This window comes from Buteo buteo, chromosome 12 (genome assembly GCF_964188355.1).
Source record: "Buteo buteo chromosome 12, bButBut1.hap1.1, whole genome shotgun sequence".
Lineage (NCBI taxonomy): Eukaryota > Metazoa > Chordata > Aves > Accipitriformes > Accipitridae > Buteo > Buteo buteo.
Window position 1 is genome coordinate 17,521,597 of NC_134182.1, and position 23,729 is coordinate 17,545,325.

Sequence of the window (23,729 nt, forward strand, 5' to 3'; positions counted from 1 at the left end):
TGAAGGTGCTTCCTAAATGTAATTCTGCTGCTAACAGACAAAAGTAGGACTGAATTTTGCTGTGCCCTTCAGTCATGTTTGTCTTCAAACAATAGAAAATATTTCTGTAACCCCGTTGCAGTGGTGCTGTAACTATGTCGTGTTAAAGGTGAGGCTTTGCCTTTTTGCATGCTATTGAATGCATCTGCCAAAGTTTCATAGTAATACAGAGAAGTGCACAGCAAATGTGGTTCTGAGGCGATAGGCATTTCACAAAGATTTTGCTGTGTTCTTGAAATGCAGCAGAGAAGTTGGAGAGTAATGCAAAACATTAGATGAAAACATGTAAGGAACTCCAGTGTTTTTTAAATAATGGTATTAAAATTACTAAACAGCCTTAAAAGAAAATTTGGATGATACACTTCAGTAAAGACATTTGCATATAACTTTTTCCATCTTTTGGTCAGAACCTTGCTACTTTTGGCTCAAGTTTTGCATTTATTCTCTTTGTACCCTCTTCCCCTCCCCCCCCCCGCTTTAATCCACCTCCTTGTTACAAAAGTGCTTATCACTTAGAAGCTGGTCCAGCAAACAGTTCTGCATACAGATCACTGTACTCATAGGCTGAGTTTGATTCAGTGAGACTATTCATATGCATGATGTGTGCAGCTTCCTGGATGATTTGGGACCTTGGTTTGACTTTTCAGATTGAAAATGTGTTTATTTTGAAGTAGAAAATCGTCACGTTTGAGAATGCACTGTTATTGAAAACCATGTTATTTTGCTTACCATTGCAAAAGGCTGTGGAAAATGAGAATTTAGCTGATCTGAAGGCTAACCTAACTGATTTTTCACTGAAACTTTTGAAAACTTTAAAAATGTCTGTGTAGCTGACAACTTGTACTCAAATGTAAGAAAACAGAAATAATACTGTTCACCAGGAGATTAACTAAAATGGCCTAATGAACTAAAACAGAAAATACAGCCAGTAAGAACCCCAGCATTTTGGGGAGTGCATCAAAGTCTCTACTGCTACCAGAATAAACAGTGGTAGGATTACATCAGAAGGACCTTGGACAGACTAGGTGCAGCCTAACCAGGGAAATCAGAAAGCAGAACGAAATGGGTCAGGTGGCAATGACGGTGCTGAAAATGAGCGGAAAGGTGAGGGGTAACAAGGCCACAGTGGTAACGAGTCACTTAGCTTACCTTCTTGTGTCAGAAGTAATGCCTGCCCCTCTCCTTGGCTGCCAGTGTTCCAGAGAGTCTGAACAAGCAGCTGCCCAGAGCAGCAGACAGTGGCAGAAATACATTGTCTTCATCATCTCAGCAGCACTGAGTATGTGTGGAGGAAGCAGATGTGGCACAGGACTAAGCAGGAATGGCAGTGAGACAAAGGCCAGCTTTTACTGAGATGGAAGCTTGTGTGGTTTCTGCACTGTGATACAGCCAGGGATGGATGGCACCTAATTGAATTTTGACACACCCCCCAAAACCACTTATGTTGGGGGTATAATGTTTTGGGTTCAAAAAAATTCCTACAGAAACATCCAGCTTATGAGGAGAAGCCCAATCAGCACTTCTTACAATGTACACACCAGATGGGTCTTCACTTATTGTGTCCTGCTTCTAAGATTTGTTTCCAGTAGTCAGTCTTGTGAAACAGCAGAGAGAGAGAAAAAATAAAGGGGAGAGGCCAGAAGTAATGCCAATACTTAACACAGGTAATGCTTTTTCCTCTAGACTTTTAATTTCCTCCTGCTGATCTATGGAAGTCACAGAAAATACCATCCTTCAAAGCATGTCAAATGCAGCTGTGTACATTTTTTTAATGTAGATTTGACAGTGGCAGTTGTAAAAGTGTTCTTCACAAGGTATTCCAGCCTTAGGGCATGCGATTGCCCCTTCAAGGGAAGGGAAGAATGGGATGGCTTCAACAGCAGATAATCAATACAGCAGCTGCTGTGGGTGTACCTTGGTATGGAACTGAATAATACAGAAGCCGTGCCCTAAAAAAACCAACCAAAGAAGTCTCGGTCACTAATAATCTGAACTGAGGAACCTCATATGTTCAAAACATGGAATATTAAGGATAAAATTAAGTAGTAACAAATAAACATTATAGCACTTCATCAGGTATTTACTTGATTTATTATAGGGTTTCCAAGGGAGTTCCTATCATCTATTAACACCTATTTAAAAAAATGCCTAAAAATATCCTAACAAACAGAAATAATGAGTCAGATGGAATTGCTATGGTCAGTTAAGTGGGTAATGGATATTTAAAAGCTTCCAAACATGAATAAATCTGAAACAGCTCTAAAGGAGTACTTGTAGAACAAAAATAATATGCTCTTAAGAAACTTCCTGAGTACATATTTGCCTAAACTTAACCACCAATAAGAGGACAGCAAGCATTTATGGTACTTTATACTGAGTACATAAAAAGGCATACCAAATGTGTGCCAGTTCATTTGCTGATAATCTGTAATAGGTCCAAAGGGGCCATAGCTGTTATAAAGAGGCCCTGATTCTCATTTATATGAAAGTCTTTAAATACCTGGTAGCATAAAAAGATCCTCAGATTCTGAACAAGGAAAGCAGACAGCAGCTCGGGAGCATACCCCTTGGCACAAGGCTGAAGGCAGTCTATTGCAAGCTGGTTGAAGCTGCCTCTGCCAAAACTCTGTAAGGTGGTTTCCACAGACACTGACGGAGAAATGCCCCGAGCAGAGCTGAGGGAAACCCTTTGGACAACACGGGGTTTTAGGCAGGTTCTCCTTGCACTTTTTGAAAATTCACAAAAGAAGGAGGGGATCTTTTGTCAGCCTCCACAAGACCAGAGCGAGTGGTATGCTTGCACACACAGTAAGACAAAAGTTCTGGTTTTCTCTGGGTGACCCAAGAGGAAAAGGATTTGGCTATGATTTTTAAAACATCTGCAGATTGGGTAGAAGTTGTTCTGTTCATGAGCAAAAGGGTCTGAAGAAATTTTGAAACAGTGTCCTGGAAACTCTCTATGTAGTAATAACAACAAAACATTAACTGATGTTAGTGAGCTATAGCTTCTAAAGCCAGAGATAATTCAGTGACAAATCTGATATAAGTCATTACCTCTACAGCCTTTTCTCCCCTGGCTCAGCTATGGGTGCTCCTAGTTAGGCCATGATAATTGTCTGTATAAGCCCAATGCAAGAGAGATTTAGGCTAAAATCCCAAAATCCTGCTATAGAAAATGGGATGTATTTTTTACACACCTTATGTGATAGGGTCCATTTAAAAAGCAGTCCAACACAGTTATGTTTGCCTAATTACTAAGTAGTGGTAGCATGGAAATATGAAAGAAAGTAGAAGGGATGATGCCTGGGGTAGAGTGGGCAGTAAAGGGCTGAACTGTATCACTGCTTATGGAGTACTTTATGCCATCATTTAAAGTCTGAGTCTGCGTTGAGAATCACACTATAGTGACCCTTAACTTTTCATTTGCTATACTATCAAGTCTTAACACAATACTATAAATGACTACAGAGACTCTAAACTAATACCCACATTTGTTTCAGGGTTGGGCAAGGTTGAGTTTAATACACTGTATACATGTCTTTGGGATATAGCATAACTTCTGCAACTTCTCTCCTATTTTGTTTTAAAAGTGTTTTGATAATCTTTCTCAGAGATTCATTTGTTCATGTGTTTTTAATTGGTATTCAGAATGTGATAATACATAATAAAAATACATTATAAATGTGTTAACGACATGACATGGGTGTACAGACGCTGCTATCTGGTGTATAAGAGACTAGTTCTTTAAAAGTCATGATTCTCATTTACAGTAAAAGCTCTTTCTGACACCAGAAGAGCAAAGCAATTTTACAATGGAATTAAATTGTACTCAGTGTGCTCGGTTTAAGGCTGTCAGAAGGATGCAAAGAGACTTTATTGAATATTATAATTTAATGAAACTTTATGTAAAATAGATTTTTTGTAAGCTGTATAGTTAGGTTTCTTGCTAGTCTTTGCCCAGATAACTGTCTGGGAGTTTTATAGGATAATTACTGAACTTGTCAGAGCATAGAGTCTGGTTAGCAGGTCTCTGGAGAAAGACCTAGTGGCTGGGCATATAGAAGTTACAAAGATAATTCCTCAGGCTCAAAATAATTTATTTTTTTTTAATGTTGACAAAATTGTTCAAGAACAGCCCACTTTGGTCAATAGTTTACATTATAATCCTACTGAAGTCAGTATTTACATGCAATGACTACCAAATGGTACCAGTAAGTACCAAATATTAGAGATTAAAATCATATTTTAGCCTCCCAAATCTTGTATTCAGAATTGCCTCTCTCTTTTCATTTAGGCTGGACTATTAGTGTCTTTTTGGTAGCCTCTCTGTCTTCACAGCTGAAGGTAAATTGGTATAGCACTCTGCTAACCTTCATGTTGACAAAAGTGAATACACTGTAAATTTCCTAAGTCATGCCATGTTTTATTTCATGTGAGTAACCCATGAGTCATCTTTCCATTGCATTCATATTAATTAAAAACAGTGGGGTGCATTCTATAAGTAGATTTTAAGTGATGATATTATATGTTGGCACTACAGCCAAAGTAGTGTTCCTGAGTATGTGTTTTCTGGAGGAGCTACGTTTGAAACAATGCTGGAGTTGAAACTTCCCGCACAAGAAAAGATTCTCTAGGAATGTTTGTGCAGCTTTCTGGCAGAGGTTGGGGGGCAAAAGTAATGTGATTTTGCTACACAATCATAATTTTAATAGAGTATCTTGTAAAATATAGCTTTCTGTATTAACATATATAAGCCTTTTTAATTATATTTTGAAACAAGGTTTGGAGTTGCACCCAGCAGTGCAAAGCACGAGCTTCTGTGACCTCTGTCTGGAAGCAGCATTAGGAGTTTATTTTTTGTATAGATCAACATAGGAAGGGCAAGCAACTCCCATTTTTTCAGGCATCTTCTTCATACTCTACTCTACATAATAAAGATTCTTCTTCATTTTGCCAGAATACCTCCACTGCAGTAATCTTCCATCAAACATAATAGAAAATTGACAACTCTACAGAATTTTGAAACAAACAAATCTATCTGTATAACAGAATGCTTTGAGAAGGTTAAAAAACAAAATAGATTTAACTCACTGTTTTTGCAAGAATTTCTGCAGAAATCTGTTAAACTGCTGTTGACTGCTGCTGTTTTGATCCTTGATAAGTACAGCAGGGTTAGAAAAGGTTTTAAATTAAGAGCCTACATACCTTTCCCAAGTTCAGACCACGTGATTGCGGAAAAAGATGTTTAGGCACGTGAACTATGCTACTGAAATCAGAATAGAAGCAAAAATTATTAAAATCTTTCTTCTAGTGATTCCATATAAGTAGACATTTTCTTGGAAGCAACATTCTTGCTGAGTTACATCATTTCATTTATGCTATGTAATTTATTTAGTCCATTCTGCGTAATATTACATGCACCACTGTGGAAAGGCTTTCCATAAAAAGACCCGACAGGTCAAACTGAGACCAAAGTGAGGTTGGAAAAAATCAGTGTCTGTACAAAAGTTCACTGCAGAAGTTTGTTTTTTTTTCTCACTAAGAAAGCATTTTTCTCCATGGAAACATGATATGGAGCTTTAACAGGAGTCTGCTTACTGCTAGGAGCTGTGTTTGTTCCCTGCTAAGGACACCCTTGGGAGCATAGGGAAGGGAATTCTGATAAATTTGTTTCTTTTATAAAAAGAAACAGTGTGTTTCTTCCTTCAGGAACCCTTCTGCTTTACACTTCTGGGCATCATAAAGCTGCAGAGGGCATTGGCTAGTACAGAAAGGCACTGGAAGGTTTGTTGGCTCATGCTGGCGCATTAATGGCTTGCTCAGGATATGCTCCCAATCACCTGTGTTTGGCCATTTTATTGTATACCCCATGTTTTGGTTGCCAGACTAAAATTTTTTTTTTTAAACATCTTCTTTAAAAGTTTACAGAGTGTATAGAGTTTATTCAAAGGAATGAAAGAAAAAGATGACCAATTCAAGTTATAAAGTAGGTTCCCAGCATTGCCATGTTTACAGTTTTTTCCCTGAATCTAATGGTGGTTCTGTCTGTTCCTGATAGAAGCACAAAATAAGCATTATTGAGATTTGTGCTGCCTTTTACAAGCAGACTGTAGTATTTTAAGAGCTCTTCATCTTCACTGTGTGTTCTCATCTTTGAGTACGTTGAAGGTCTGGTCCCTTGGCTGAAAGATGGGGATTTATGTGAGTGTCATTAGTTTTCTTTAGATAAATAACCTCAACTGAATTAAAAAGAGAACCTTTACTAAAGCTTTGAAGCTAGAAAAAGGGAAGGAAGGCGAGGGAGAGCAGGACTTAAGGTGAGCTTTGGAGGCCATCTGCTAGCACTGAGTAGCCTCTACTCTGTACATCTGTGTTCAGTAGGTAGATAATAAGGTTGCATGATTAGTCGGCTTTCAGTCTTACCACAGTGTTCAGGCAGGCTGGTCTTCTCTTTTATGTAACAGAACTGGACCAAAGCACAGGGTTGTCTTAGCAGCTGCTGGGAAAACATGGCATGCTTTTCCCTTCTTCAACGAGTCAACAATGTGCTTGGAACTGGTCATTTTTCTGAGGGAAGTGTCGACATTTGTGTTACATTAACAAGTAAAAGAATATTGTTTGGCGTTCATGGAAGAAAAAAAGACACTTTCTCTAGAAAAAGAATAGGGCCAGAGCACAGGACAAGGATGCTATATACCTTAAAATAGTCTATATTCAGTGTGACAGCAGGATGACAATGTAGAGGATTGGATCACATTATCCTATGCTATTGTAGCTTTGGCTTTTGTTTAATAGTAATTTCAACACCTACACTTGATTTTAATAGGCAGCATGATGGAAACAATAGTATTCCAACTGAGGGAAGTTTTTGGCCCAGTATTGTGATTGTGAATGAAAACTTGTTTCCCCTGTTGGACTTATATCATACTAAAATAATATTGGTATTGTTACGCAGCATGAGGTTGATTGACCTTTAGTCTAGGGGAAGTGTAAGGCTAACAAGTTAAATGCTATTGGAAACAACTATCTAAATCATAAATTCAAACTGACCTGGTTTATGCATCTATGATTTAAGGAAGAAATGTAGAGATATGGGATGAGATCCAGGACTAAACATCTGAAAGAGAGAGGCTGAAGTACTCAACCTTAGTTGATTAAAGATATTCTGATCCTGTTTTTCTCTGGTGTCTTGACCTTACTAAAGTTCACTTAATGTGTAATGGAAAAAACAACCGGTTTGATAGCAAAATACAGGAAATGCCTTCAATCATGGCTGATTACAGTAGCAGCTTTTCTTCTGCTGGATTCGGGGCGGGGGGGGTGTTTTAGAATGCTCTTTCTATTGCCTGAAACAATGTAGAATAATAAATGCTTTGGAGGTCTTTATTTGGTATGTCCAAATAGAGCAATTAAATGTCTGGCATTTTGATGGATATGCATGTTGGGAGTTTTTGCAGTTGGGAGAGTGCTATATGACCCAAGTGAGAAAAATTAAGAATTATTACAAGGCATAACTTCAAAGCCTAGCAAATTGGGGGGGTGCAATTCCACTGTGAGTAATAAGACAAATGAATGCAGGTCTTTTTTTTTAAATCTGCCTTCGTTTGGCTTTCTCCTACAAAAATGGAAGATTTACAACTAGTTTGAATGAAATCTCTAGCTGGAAGACAGGAAGCTGGGAAGCAGCTTATACTGAATATACACAAAGGCTCAGATTCATTTCACCTAACTTTAGGAACGTAATTGAAGCTCCAAGTCAGGATCCTGCTTGTCCTGGAGTGCATTTACAGTCAGTGGAGAAGGGTAGGCTTCTTTAGGGAGCTGTGCAGCCCACATGTTCCATGAATTATCCTCTCGGAGATATCTGTGGAGATGGCCATGGAAGGAGCCTGGGGCAAACCATCATACCTCAGTTAAACCCTAATGTCTGGTGGGATAAATCTGGATCAGAATCCTGGAAAATACAGGAAAGAAAATTACCATAAAACCAGAGCAAAATGTTTCAGAGCTCTAGTTACATTCATGTTTAAGGTAAATTTCAAAAATGGATGGAATTGTGGTTGATTACATTATATCCTCTTATTCTGTCTTTCCTATTATCTGTATAAGGCAGTAATATATCCTCATTGTGGGTTATTAAAAGTTACAAGGCTTCATTGCTGAGATAGCTGAATGAGAACTGCTACAGAAACAGAAGGTGCTACCTGGATAGACATGCATTTGTTGGCTGTATGTTTTTCTATTCTGTGTAAGAAAGCTTCACTCAAAAATAGGAAAGAGAAGAAAGAATTTCAGTCTTTCTGGTTAGGCACAGAAACTATGCCTGAAACCCAAGTACTTTTTTCTTTGTGTTTGCATAATTTGTATTCCATTGTTGTTCAAATGATAGTGATTTTGTCAGCCTACCTGCTAAGGTCTCTGAAGAAAAAAACCCACTGCTTTTGGTTTCCAAAGAAAAACTTTTAAACATATCCACACTTAATTAATGTGTCTACTGATAAATTTGCTTTCTAAGGTTCTGGTAACATTTTTTCAGAATTGAGTTTTCAAAACAATCTGACAAGCTTTTCTAGCTTCACACTATCCTTTCACTGTCTTTCATCAAGTGGTTTTATCAAATAACAATTTGGTATTGTTTTGTTTAAAAGGATTATAGACATACATAGTAGGCACTTCTAGTTTGTCCTCCACCTAACCTATTGTTACAATACGCGATCTTATTTTTATGTTATTTGAGATTTAAAAATAAGAGCACAAAGCATTGAACCTCACAGAATAGAATACCACAGCTTGAGTCAGTCCTTGGCTAAGCCTGGGGACCTCTATTGTCTTCAGTGGGATCACCGAGGTGTCAGTGAGGACAGGGTTTATCACATTACATATTTAGCAATGACTTAACACGTGGGCTTTGTAGCAGAGGCTGAAACAGTAAATATCATTAGTGGTAGTACAGATTTCACCCTGTCATTCCCAGCCTGAATACATAGAGCCAGTTAGGAATTTTTCAGCTAAAGTCTTCAAAATAAAAAGTTAGAAAATGGTATTTTTAATCGAAGTTGAGACAGTGAGTGAGAAAGAAAAAAGAAAATCCCTGGCAGAACAGCTAGTAGCCTTAACGTCAGGGCACTCATGGGAGTGGTGGGTGACCAGGATGACCAGGCAGCTCAGCCTCGGTTCAGAGCCAGTCATTGTTCTGAGCAACAGGCCATTGGCTATTTGCACGCTACTTTCACAAAAAGCTTTGAACAGTCTGTGTTTTCACCCAGCGTGGAACACAAATGGTTTGTAAAATCTTAAGAAACCTTACAAAATGAGAAAGTCATTTGCTATCTAGTTTAGCTGCAAGTTTCTGAGGCAGATTGTTTGTCCTATACAACAGGCCTAATAAGAAGCCAGTTCTGTTCATGACAGTTCCTACTTGGTACAAAAATTGCAGGCCTGTGGGCCGTGGGAAGGCAGAGTTGCCACTGGGATCCAGCACAAAGCTTGTCTAAATCAAGGCTTTGGCAGTAAGCTAAGTCAAGTGGCACAGTTGTAGCACTACATCCCATTCCTGCCTCAGGCTCATGGAAAAATCATTGCGGTCTCAGGTGTAGGCGTCATGGAAGGATGAGGTTCATAAAGCAGTGTGATGTGAATGTAAAAGGCAACCCTCTCTTGAAAAAGAAATAGAGACTGCTCCCCTCTGTGCTTAGCCAATTTTTGAGAATGTTTTACATAATGCATATTTAAACTTGTACATATTTCACTTATGTTCACAAATAAAAGTGTGGAAATAGTAAGAAAGGAGAAGCCACACAAAGGAAGGCTGTTATGTACAATGTATTTATTTGTCTGCCCATTATTTTAAGGAAACTAAGCATAATAAGATAAGCATATCAGGCACTGTAATGTCCTAAGCTGCTACAGACAATTGTAATAAAGTTATGGTCAAAGCCATTAAAAAGCCATATAGAGGATTTATTTTATAGAAAATGTTTTTATGCTACCAGAAAAGTCATTGGTTTCCGTAAGCTTCTGGAAATGAATATTAAACCTTTGTTCAATACATCATTAAGGCATCAGTAAACACTTAGGGCTGCGTGATGAACACACGGCCTTCTTTTCCATCTCTGGACCTTGCTGAGCTGAAAGTTTTCTCAATGGTAGACGTTGCTGGAGCAGGTGATATTATACATCATGCAAGCCATACTTTTGCCTTGTAACAACTAGGGTTTACAGAGCCACAGGTAGCAATCGTGTGTTTATCTCCCTCTGATGTCCTTGGTGGGGAGATAGCAAACTACCTTTTGCTACATCCCTTCTCCCGTCTCTGCCACCCCCTTAGTCCACAACATATTTGTGCAGATGGCAGGGTGATGGATGTTGTGTTATATAAGGAAAGTAAAAGTGTACGTTTTTAAAAGTAAACATGCCTGACAGAGTGTCACTATGGTGACGTTAAAAGTCAGCATTTCCCACTAATGTTTACCCTTGGTATCTGAACTATCACTGTTTTCTTCCATGAAAAGTAGCTATAGTATCTCTGACTTTATTTGAAACCAAGTCCGTGCTCTTAATTAATCTGCTGCTAGCCATTATACATACTGATACACATCAGTATAAGGTGGGTTCACTTTATTCCAAACTTGGCACTGCTGAAAAGTAGCAGTTTTCAAATCTGCACAGCAGGTTTTTCTGTATATTGCTGAGTACAGGTCTGCTATAGTTTTTGTGATAGATAATATCTTTATTCTTTGATAATATCAAGTAATGTAACAGAGACAAAGAAAATGTGTATCAGAAATCCAGTAATCATTTAATGGGTCAATATAAAAGCAAAGCAGAGAAATTGCAAGACTTTCAGATAAACACAGGCAAAACTTCCTGAGATCTCCTACAATAACAAAAGCCGCAGAACCATCTTTTTCTCACCCAGGTTTCTCCCTACTCCCTCCCTGCTAGCAAAAATTGCCGTACTGTCATGAATCCACTCATAAGCATGAGCAGTCTGATGTGTTTCCTATTTCTTACTCCATCAATAAGGGAGGTCACATCAACTGGTAGAACCTGACATCCAATGATGCTGTTATTACTGCATGTTTATGCTCACTAACATCAGAAACTATGGGCTCTTTCTTTCCCATACAGTTTTTCAAATGGGTAAAAATTATATTAATAGTTTGCATTTGCTTAGATATTACAGTTTGGATTTTCCCCATTTACCTCTGATCTGTTGGGGGCAGGGAAGGGGGGAAGCCTTGCTGATGTGTTGTGACTAAAACAATGAAAGCAACAAAAGAATCCACTAGTGAAGTACAGTCCTAATATATCTGTCCCATAGTTTATGTATGGAAATGGAGATTAAGTTGGTGAGAGCTAATCACTAAAGAAGCTAACATCAGAACATTAAAATTGTTGACGTTTCTTTTTGTTTTCTGACCAGTTCCATATATATCTCCATCTTGGTTAGACTGTAACCTAGTACATTAATTGTCAATATTTTGAGGATACCAATGTGTTTGAAGGAGTGAGGCAAAGATTTTGGTGAATTTATCAGTCTTCCAGAAAATACTGTTTCAGACAGTGTGGTACAAATGACCCAAGTTCTAGATACTTACTGCTTGTGATTGAAATTTATGTTGAAAATGCAACATTAACTAAAATAATAGCAAAGAGTAAATTTGTACTGGGTACAGGAGTGACCTATTGTTGCAGGTGAACGTCTTTGTCTCAAAAGCAGTTTGGGTACCACTGAGTAAGTTAAAAAGTAATTCTAGGAATGTAGAAGTCTCACCTTAATTAAATAGAAGAGAAAATTCATCTTACTCATTGAAATTGCTAATTGATATAATGAGCATATTGCCTTCAGTTATGAATTTCAATAACTGCAATAACTAGAGAGTGATTCTGATTGTTTTCGATGTTGTTGGGGGAAGTTTCCCTTTTACCTTCTGTGGTTTCTTCTGTGAACAGCTTGTCTATTTAAAGCCTGCAGAGAGGATGTGATCTTCCCATGCAGGGGAGCAATGGCAGTGATTTCAAATACACTATTGAAAGGTTCATTGCAGTTGAAAGTCACCAAAAAAAGTGGTTGTTCAGTAGCTACGTACTTTAGCCTTGTGTTGCTTTCGGATCTTTCCTCTTTGATGTTCTATAGATGTTTAGTAATGTACAGTCCTTCATTGAACTTTCACCCTATAAAGAAATATTCTTGCTTCCAATGTTATTTGTAGATAATAATTATTATGCTTCATTCTGACTTACACTGTGAAATGTATATGCTTTCTCGTTTTGTTGCTCATTCAACAGTTAGAGTAGAAGCAGATGCTGCGGAGGTGTTTCATTGTAAAGTGATTGCTAAAACCAGCTTGTGATCATGTTTCTCAGTTACTTGATCTTGTTCTTCAAATACACATTTATTTAGTCACTAAGTTTACCGTGTTCAAAGGCTACTGTCAGTAATGTTTGGCAGACTTTCTGATTTTACTGGTCAAAACCCATCTGGACTGTTTAATTGTCTTACTTTCAACAAGAAAATTATCTGCCATCTAAATGACACATGTGACACATAGGGCCACACACACAAGGCAGTTATCTAGCTGGCTACTCTTGGGAGTCAGTCTTTAAGAACCCAGTCCTGTGAAGTGCTCGTCCACTCTGCATTTGTAGGAAGCCAGGGCAGTCAGTGTCTCATGGCACTGGCGTGTGGAGGAAGGAATGAGTGTTATGGAAGTTTTCTTGCAAGTTACCTGCAGTCTTCCCGCTCTTCTGTTCTGACTTGCACAAACATACTGTTTTAATCCTGATTCTTTCTTGAGGTCCTGCCAATCTTTACAGCTTCTGAGGTGATTGCGATGCTGGCAGGTATCCAGAAATACAAACCAAAGCTTAAATTTCTGTTTAAAGCTTTCAGAGAAATGAAAAAAATTATTAAAAAAAAACCAAAAAACCAAACAACCCAAAAGCAACATTTTATGCAATTGACTGCTCAAGTCAACTGAATGACTGTACAAAGTATCTTGGCAAACAAACAAAGGAGAGAAATAGCTTAATGTAGCATTACTGCATTCAAGCAATCTCGGCATTTTCCTGGCTTAACTGGTTAGGTTGTTTGCAGTTGCGTGTAATTACTCAGGTTGTAGGAACTCATTTTGTCAGACACAGATGACTTTCTTAGTTCCTACAAAGAGAATGCCAAATGAGAAAAAGAAGAATTTAATAGACCTTTGTCACTGAGCTATCTGACTCTGTATTATTTGGTATGCTCTGATTTAGAGGTAGACAACTGGTGCTAATGCCAGGAACTAAATAAAAGACAGAATGGGTCAGAATGGATCATTCTATATAGACAATTAATTTACACTCTGGAGATTGATAGCTGTTTATTTCACTTTTTGAGAGGTAGGAGAGCTGGCTGTTTCCTACAACAGTTCTAGGGAGTTATAGATCTTAAACTAAAACTTAAAGGTTTTTTTCAGTGAGACTGCTGTTTCCTCATCTCTCTCTGTTTTGTTTTATTTTTTTTTCCTGTGAGGTGTTAAATAGCACGTTACGTATTCTCTTACATTTATTTAGTTAACTAAGATTTCTTTTTCCAAAGTTGCATAATTAGGGGGGTATGGTGATGTTTTTTGTCTGGGGTTTTTTTTGTTGTTTTATATTTTTTAATCTGGCACCTGTAAATTGACAGAATGGTTTTAAATGGTTTTCAGTGCAAGAACTTTTGTGGACTATGATAATCTTGCGGGCTAGCTATGAATTTGGCACTTTGGCAGGCTCCCAGCTTACCTTTTAACCTCCCACCTGTACTTTAACGGGAGTCATGCTGCTGCTGTTTTAGCCTCTTCCAAATTTCTTTCAAAACTCTGGTGTGCTTTGTGATAATAAAAATCTACTGGTATTAAATTCTGTTATTGCGTGAGTAATTAAGCTGATGTCCTCAGTGCCTCCAACAGAGTTTTGAAGAGGCTTATAGACTTCACTGCTTTGTTTTGCCTTGATGAAGGGGTCCCAGATGTTTTTCTTGTGTCAAGTAGGATTATAGTGTGGTAAATGGTAAGAAAGTTAAATTGACTTGTGCTTTTATGGGTAGGCTTGAAATTTCACTGTCAGTCTTTACAGGTAGTCAGAATTTAATACTTAGACTCCTCGTGGTTTTCTCTTTGCTCAGTTTATTCATTCTCTTTTTCCACTGTCAAGTTAAATTTTTATTGCTAATTTCTGTGTTTTATACATATCTTTAAGGAAATAAAGCAATGGTGAATATCCTGTCCTTCTCCATTATGTTGTGGCTTGCTGTTAGTGCATTATTACTGTTGAGATTTCTCTTAGTTTGGGAGCTTCTTGGGTTACTGACTATATTTCCATTCAACTCCATGGCTAGCATATGAATGGCATTAAATGAAACTTAAACAGTTTTAGGTCCTAACAGCTCCAGTGTGTCACCTGCCTGCACTGGGAAGTCCTGCTTCTGGGATCAGAGTTAAGATAACATTTAAGAGTCTTCTGATGATCACTTACCACTCCAAATTAACGTGGATCCAGTTTTCTGAGCAGCCTCTTGAATTTCATCAGTTCCTATCATAATTAGTCTGTTGTGATGGTGCCTGGAAGTGGTTCCAAGATTACATCAAATGTAATTATACTTTGATTTCTTTATCTGACCATCTTGACTTTTTGAAATATAACTTGTATTCTTCCTTAGCTTAGGAACATCCAAGACTGCATTTGGAAGGTTAAAAGCTACAGCTACAAGCATATTTCCTTCTCCCATTTGCAAGAACCTTATCCTGTTGTTATACTTGATCATGTTCTACTTGATGATGTTATAGTCTTGTGTTAATGCAGGTCTTTTGATTGTAACACTTGTAATTCACTGGAAGAGCAGTTTTAGGAAGGCATGTGATTTTTGGAGCAGGGAGCTTTATTTTGTTTATTTGACTTCTTTTGGGGGTGCCCCAAAGAGCTGTTGGTATCTATTTGCCCTTGCATTATGTTGGACAATTCTTGCAAATCACTTTCCAGGGATAGGAAGAGGTGGTTATTTGAGGGGTTAAACAGTTAAATGTAGGGGATTATGTTGTAGCCAGCTGGATCTTGGGTTGTTTAGGAACTCATAAAAAGGATGACCTTAAGGAATGATGAAATATGTAGTCTGCTCCAAGGGGCCTTACGTGGGTGACCAGCTGAGGACCTTCAAGAGCAGCCTGACCGATCTGGAGATAGCAAAGCCTGGTGTAGAACGTATTGGTTGCAACGAACATTTCTACAGCCAGTATATACTTCAGCTACATAAACTATATCTGATAAAGGTAGTTTATGTGGGAGACAGTGAATTTACTGTTAGTGAGGTAAATGTGACTTTGTTTTGCCATGTCAGACTTCTTCTGCCTGCACAAACCACTTTGTAAGATGTACACAGCCCAACTGATCTCTACATGTACAGCAAGTCATCCAGGCCTGCCAAGAAGTGTCAGATTTACTGCACAGATATACAGTGATTATGCAGACCTTGAGTAGTAAGTCCACTGTGTCTCAGAAATATCTGATTTTTATGCTGTCCCGTGCACATGCTTGAGAAATATATGTTAGATACAGGTGGGTCAGCATGTTCAAAAATTTTGAACAAGTGTCAAAAAAAAACAAAGAAAAAAGTAATAAAATCCACTGACTGAAATTGGGCTGACAGGGAGAAAAGAACATTTCTGGGGAAATCCCAGCATACTGTAGCCTTGGACATGTCCACAAAAACTCTTGACATGATGCATCCCTGGAAGGGTTGTTTAATCATTTAATGTGTGTAAATGCTTCCACCCTGTTACAGTGTCTGTGGTTTTAAAGTCTGGGGACTGACAGGGAGACATTTCTCTGAAAGAAATCCTCAGAGTAAGGTGAAGACTTCTTGACCCTCACTCAGGTAGAATTTGTTGGCATAAAGGATTTATGCAAAAAAACCTGTATCTTTTCATAGGCTTTTGGGGTGAAATTTGTTTACAGAGGCTGGCATGGGACTTTATTCCTCTGTCTGATTTAGAACTTGCCTACACACAGTTTTTTCTCATCAGTTCCACCTATGGAAATTTCTCTTAATTCTTCTAGGAAAAAAGGTATAATCAGAAAGTGTCCACAAAGTCATCTAAGAACGTGTTCCACTTTTGATTCTCACCTCTGTATGCATTCGTACATACAACACCCTCATTTATTACTGTGTATTTTTAATACACAGCAGAGGTACATAAAGCCTAGACAGAAGTATAAAATTAATATGGTCCGTGCAATCTAAGTGGGATTTTTTGCCTTTGTTTTATGTTCATTTTATTATTTATACATGATAAAATATTTTTAAGTGGGGGGGGGGGGGTGTCTGTGCAAGTGAGGGTTCTTTTATGCACTGACTTTCCAGATCCTTTTGTAGTTTAGTCTAAGGCAAGTGACAGGTAAATTAAATAGTACCTAGCATCCATTGTGTTGGAACATGCAATAACCATCAATGGTATATTTTGAAAATGTGCAGAGGGCAAGACAAGAAAGGTGGATATCTGTTTCTCAACCTGTTTTTGACCTCACCCAATTTAATAACCAAAGAATTGTGTGGTTTTGACACAAAGACATTTGTACGAGTGATCAGAGACAGCTGCTAAGATGTGTTGTTTAACAATGAGTGCAAAATATTCATGTGAGATTATTTTTGAGCAGGTTTAAACTGCAGGACATAATGCTTCCAAAGATGAAGACATTGGTTTTCATCCCTCTCATTGCAATCTGAACTTTGAATTGCTAGTATACATTAAGAATCCAATTCAAAATAATCCAAATTTGAAAGTACCTGTGAATTCAACCTATATGATAGAGTATGGGTAAATTGGTACTCCTTACTTTGTGCTAATGCAAAGATGGAGAATGGCTTCATTAGACATTGTTGACCTATTTCACATAGGCAGAATGTTAGATTTGTAGGAAACGAGACTGAGATCTTTTCCAAACATTTCTGAATGTGCTGTGCTTTCTTGCTGCTATGGAGAGAGTAAAGGCGTGATCTTGCAAATGTTTGTCATTGCCTGCTTCCTTGTTGCCTTTCACCAGGTCTATTTAGTGACTGCTACCAACTTCTTATGCACACACATGAAGAACAGTTTCTTAGTGGTGTTTGTGAAACCATCTGTTTGTCATATTCTATAGTTTATGATGAAATTCAAGAGCACATTAGAATTTGAGAGTTGATTTAATTTTGGGCCTTTTTATTTCAGGGACCTGAAACTGGACAATATTCTCCTGGATGCAGAAGGCCACTGTAAACTAGCTGATTTTGGGATGTGCAAGGAAGGGATTCTGAATGGAGTGACCACCACAACCTTTTGTGGCACACCTGACTATATAGCTCCAGAGGTATTTTTTTGCACTGCACTAAGAATACAGACATTATCATTCATCAGACTGTAATGTGTAATTTTAGACACTTTTTACATGTAGGTGAAAACAGTAAAAGATACAGACTAGACTCTGCTGCCGTTTCTCTTGGGTAATCTTGCAGAAAGTGCTCACAAGCACTATTCCATGTTGACAGGAGTGACAAAGTGTGGTTTTTCTATTATTTGTTCCCTGAACTTAATGGTATTCTTCTCCATACACTCACTTCTGACTCAGCATCATTGCGAAGGCACTTACTAGCCTTTAAAGTGCTAGATGCAACTGAGTACTGCCAGCACTGGTCTTTAGTACTTATAAAAATGTTGTTAATTTTTCATGAGACTTAGAAGGGCATGTTCATACGAAAGAGACCATACGTTTGGTGTCATTTTGCCTAGGGTCTTTGTGGGAGTATTTTTCCTTTCTTTAAAGTATCTGTGAGTGAAAGGTATTGCGTTTGTGTTACTTCTCATCATGTGGATGAACAGAAAGTACAGACTTGCATAGAAAAGTAGGAACTTTTCATATAAATGCTGCGTATCAGTTGGCAACATCCAAAAGTCATTTCAAGGCATTCATTGGATAAAAGAAATGGCTGAGAATCATGCTGGTTTTACATATCCTAAATTTTAATCATATGAGATGTATTTCCAAGTGCCTAAAATGAATCAATATTGCACAGTAAGTCTGCTAGGCAGACTTCATCTGCTCAGTTTAGTTAGTAACCTGTGCATCTTTCTGCTGAAGATTCAGTGTACTGATTTAACATAAAAGTTTCATTGGTTTGTCTTTCATCAACCATAAATTTGCAGCAGGGAAAAATGTTAGTTTATTATTTGTTAGAGACAATAAATTAGAAATCCATATTGTTAGTGTTCATGGCTGTCAGGCTAGCACAACTGGTAAGGTGCAAATCATCTTGTAACTACCCTAACAGAAATGTGTGTTTTACCAAGTTTGAAAAGTATTCTGGTGTTAAAAGAAAATAAATACCAGTGTGATGGTTTTGGTTTTGTATGAATTCTTTTCTGATTCAGTATACTAATTGAGTCCTTTGGCAAATTCTTTGAAAATTATTACTGAAAACAAAGCAGTAATAAGATCCCAGGAACTTCTACATGAAATCCTGGTCTCACTGAAGTCAGTAGCTCAGGCTTCCATTTTGTCATCTTAATTGCAGAAGTTTATCTCCTGCTTCTATTTCTCTTGCATCATGGTAATATGTTTCAATTTGCTTTTCTTTAGCAATATCTGAGTTCCAAAGAGTGCCCATAACACTTGAAAAGTACACTTTTGAAGAGTATCATTTTCAGTAATTAATATCTATAAAATGTAATATCCATTCAACTAAGAATCCAGTTGGGGTCCAGACCTCTGTATTCAAATGTTAAACTCATTTGTGTTTTTATATTAAGACTTAATTTGGTTTTATATTGGTCGTGATTCCCAAACACAGCACTAAGCTCACACAGTTCACCACAAGGCTTCTGACGGTAACACTAGTGTTGTTTAAGGAGGTGGCGGAGTTGTTGGCATTCCAACTCATTTTAAGGCAGTCAGCTTCACCTTAAACAGTCACTCACTCTACTTTCCCCAGTCACCTGTCATGCTGAAACATTGCAGCCAAACTACAAACTTCTCTTCAGTGAAGAGGAGCCAATTAAGCTTGTTCCCTGTACAACACTAGTTCTGTAACACCAAGTAGTACAATAAAACTCCATCATGCTAACCTACTACTCCCCACTAAAGATATTTGCTACAAGGTTGAACTTGTGCCATGTGAAAAGTTGTAGCCAGTTTTTCTGAAAGCAAGGGCAATTAAAGTGTGTCCTACAGCCATGTATATCGTACAGCATTGTAATGCTGTAAAAAGAACTTGAACAAAAATGCTTTTGGCTTCCTTCAGCCCTACCTAAAGGACTAGAATAAATCTCTCAGATGATCTCTGTGCAGTATTACAAGCTGCTTCAGTTTGTTTTTATTCAAGATAGAGACAAGGAAATGTTTCACATTTTCCACCAATCTGTTTTGTATATGTGATCTTTTTTTCCCCTATAGCATGACCTGCTTTAAACAGTTTGGAAGGATATACAGCTTTTTTGCTCACAAGCATACTCTTTTACTCAGGGGACTGATAAACTCAGTCAGTACTTCTGAGAACAACTACACATTGACACTTAGCTGTGTTAGTGCAAATTGCATGGGTAAGAAACCATGCCTCTGTTATGAAAATCAGTGTGGGATTTAGTCCTGCTTAGGCACTGGGGAAAGAAGGGGTGTATCATGTTGAAACAGCAAATGTGCAGCCGAGAGTGTTGTCTAACTTGTCTATTCATTCCAGTCTCTTTTTCCACACTAGATCCTCCAGGAGTTAGAATATGGCCCATCAGTAGACTGGTGGGCTCTGGGTGTTCTCATGTATGAAATGATGGCTGGGCAACCCCCCTTTGAAGCTGACAATGAAGATGATCTCTTTGAATCCATCCTTCACGATGATGTCTTGTATCCAGTCTGGCTCAGTAAAGAAGCCGTCAGCATTTTAAAAGCAGTGAGTCTTCCATTACTTGCTTTGCTCCTCCTCTTCATGTTTTTTTGGGGGGTTGCATTTCTTTTTTTTCCCTTGATTAAAATTGAATTTGCCGAAAGTTGTTGAGAGCAGTCACTGCTGGGAGTTCAAGCACAGTTCAGAGTGCCACTGTTAGGATAATGGTGCCTGGGATAAATTACACTGCTTGTGGGAAAGGAACAGAATGTTTGTATTCCATGCAGTTGTATGCTGTCTAAATCTGTGTACCGCAGATTCATGTTTCAGGGAAAACCCAATCAACTAGAACTGTGCTATCACTTTGACACTTTATATGCCGCATGTTTACTGGAGTGCGGGAAGCACTACGTCATTAAAGAAACAGTGTTTTTATTTAACTCACTTATAAAATTTCCTGTCCCTCTGCCTTTCTTCCCCTATCACCAAGATGGGTTGAAATAGAACATGAAAGCTGCATGTTCTATTTTGTAGTTCTCATAACACTTTGATAAGCAGTCTTACTCTAGTGTAATTGTTTCTGCCCTGGTTGGTGTTTTTCAATATGGGTAGTGACTTGACAGAAAAGTGTGTCACCAAATGCCACTATTTTTTTAGTCAGTCAAAATGTGCCAGTGGGCCACTTCAGTTTTTAGACTACCTTTCTAAAGTCAGGTTTGCTTAATGTAAAGTCAGGTTACTTACTTAACGTGACACTGACATAAATTCTTTCTTCTGTTCTAGTATCATACTAAAATAAAAAGAAAAACAAACAGAAGCAGTATGCCAGTCCTCATAGTTTGAAAACCTGAGGAGGATTTCTGGCTTAAAAAAATTACTTGTTTTTTATTCCAGTTTTCCACCTTCTTGAAAGTAGAAAATTTCTACCTTTCCACTTCTATTTTTCTTTCAGCATCTGGAATAAGGGAGACTTTCAATTAAGAGGGCAGCTGGTAGTGTAAAGTTCTGCAGAGATCTTCATACAGGGTTACATTTTGTAATTATATATAAAACTTGAACAAATTCTGATTTTAACACCTGTGGACAGGTAACGCATTCTGCAGAAATGCTTATCTTGATCTTTTACTAAAAATATCCTCAGGCTCATTCTAGCTGAGAGAGAGATGATCTAGCAGATGATTCAAAGCAGAAATCAAAGTTAACCTCTCTGAATTGTTTGCTGGAGTATTCTTTTGCTCCATTCACTGTAGTGAGAACATGGAGGATTTATTAAAGCTGACCTTTATACATATTCTCCCTTCTCCCCCCAGATAGCTCTCTGATGACTTTTTTTAGCTGACATGATACTTCATGCATCCGTGTTTGTTTCCAGACCCTTCAATTATTTTCAGTTCAGCAATTAAAATGTATGGACTTAAGCTGCAGAATTCAGGCTGATATCCAGGGTTCAGGGGTTATTTTGGTGTATTGTAGAGAAAGGGTTGTTGTCAATGTTCATATCTGCATCTGAATTTCACTGAAGTCCATGAGACTTTCTGTAGTGTTTTGGTTTCACAGTCTGTAAGATCTGTTTCTATGCCATCCACAGGCTCCTTCAGTGAATCTACGTTAACTGACGTTTCTATTATTCTGAATCATGGAAAGATTTGTTGGAGGGGAAAAGTTAACCGATAACTCTTGGTTAAGTGTGTAGTATGAGAGCCACTGTAACTATTAGGAGAAGGTATTTGTTTTATGGAGGAGAGGGAGAAACATATTTGACAGTCAGAGCCTTACGGTGTTAACTCATTGGTTGTGCAAGTAGTGAGATGTCTAACTGTTAATGTTATATGTGTCATTCATTAACCACACACAAATGCAGACACAGAATTGGGCTGCAGGTGTAAGCTATGTATTTTTGTGAATCTAAGTACGAGGGTGTTAAACCTTCTGATTTCTTTTAAAGCTGACTTCACTATATATTTTCAAGAGGCTGTTTTCCTGGGTCTACATTTTGATAGTAGGCATGGTGGTTTGTATTATGCTGTAGTTGTAGCCTTTTTTTTTTTTTTTTTTTACATTTTTATGTCTAAATTTAATCCTTAATTCCACTATAAACCTTAAAAAGAGAGTTGCATCCATTAAATAGATTTGCACTGTAATAATAGATTATTTCTCATTGGGCAAGATGTCTTCATTGGCATAAATTGTTATAATTTAATGGACCTGTGCCAGCTTACACCATAAAAAGAAAATATTTCCTTACATTTAGCAACCTGCTGTCTGTGCAGCTATGGTGTGAAACACATTTGAAACTTGTGTTCTTCATCTGATCCTTGTCCACATTCTGTTAAATGAAGAACAGGAAAAACAGAGGAAAGAAAGAGGCATCTATGTATTTTACTGCTGAATGGTAGCAAGGGATTAACTTTGGAACACTTCATTTCCTCACATTGTGCTTTGAGGCATGGGTTTTATTCTTTAGAAACTGTATTTTTGCACTCCTCCAAGCAGCATGTAAGGAAAGTTTCATAAGAAGATGTTCTCTTGTATTAAGTAACAATGTTTTCTTATTTTCTGAAGAAAATGTTTTGTTGGAAATAACAGGAGAACTGTAAGGAGGATAATTTTACAGCTCAGTATTACAAGGGAGCATGTTGCTTATCCCGTGAAATCCCACAGATCTTATTAGTCCTGTTTCTGTGAATTGACAGGAATTGCTATTTAAAATTCTTTCCTGTGTGGTAAGGAAAACAATTCTTCATTGAAATTAGCTCTGTGCTTCTTTGCAAGCAATGGAGAGAGATTGTGTCTACAGTGTGTGTTCCCTGCATACCCAGATGAGAGAGCTCTCTGGGTGCAGAAGCAGAACTCTGTTTTTAAGCTGTGCCATTTATTTCAAGAGGCAAAATTTTGGGAACCTGATGATCCTTGATTTGGGCCCCAAGTTGCATGGCTATCTCAGCAACCCTTTGTCCTGTTGTCATTTAAGTCAATAGGAACTCTGATCGTAAAAGGCTCCTCTTTTCATAAAAGGAGGTTCCTGCCTTAATACGGGAAAATAAAAAGGCAACACTTAATGGCTATGGCTGTTAGCTCCATTGGCAACCATCTCTTCAACACAGTACAGTTAACAGCTGTCTGTGCCCTGACAGTTGCATCATTGTTGATGCTGTTGATAAACAATGAATAAATGTCAGCTTGTGCTTCAGAAAAAGAAGGTGAAAAAAATCAATATTTATTGCAGGGGATGAAATTTATAGAATTAAACGCCCACTTCAGAAGTTTGAGATTATTTCATCATATTTGCATATGATTTTTTTTTATTTGTTTAAAGTATGCATTCTTAAAATTTGTTCTCATCCATTTCCAAGTTTCATGAAGTTTGTGAAGTACAGTACTAAACTGTACTATCTAGTCATATTTTCATGTCCTGGGCTTCTTAAAAATGACATGTTCGGATGTTTTTCCTGCCCCCAGCTTAAAACAAAGATAAAACATGGCAGATACTAGGATCAGATTTTACTTCTTTGATACCTGGATTATGTGGTACAAAAAGCATATCCTGTAGTTTCCGTGTTCTGTTTCTGCAAAATGTGTGGTTGCTGGTTTGTGGCCTGCTTGCTCCTGTCCTGAAGGTGAAATAAAGCAGAGGAACATAGGAATGTGTTTTGTAGTTTTCCAAGAGACCTCACCAAAGCACAGTAATCCTTTCAAAACCTTTGTTTCTCCTGCCCATAGAAAATATGACCTGTAGTTTAGATGGTACTTGTCCACTTGCAAAAGAACTTGCAGCAGTTGAACACAAGACCAAAGAGAAGGGTCGTCTTTGGAGTAGTGC

At 37.9% G+C, this 23,729-nt stretch overlaps 1 protein-coding gene across 1 annotated transcript in view; it reads left to right on the forward strand.

The window, feature by feature from the left end:
* PRKCE (protein kinase C epsilon) overlaps positions 1-23,729 on the forward strand; it is a 301,238-nt gene that overhangs the window by 253,557 nt on the left and 23,952 nt on the right. The window contains exons 12-13 of the mRNA XM_075042854.1: positions 17,268-17,406; positions 19,787-19,975. Of these exons, the coding sequence (XP_074898955.1) occupies positions 17,268-17,406; positions 19,787-19,975 (328 nt within the window). The remainder of the gene's footprint in view (positions 1-17,267; positions 17,407-19,786; positions 19,976-23,729) is intronic.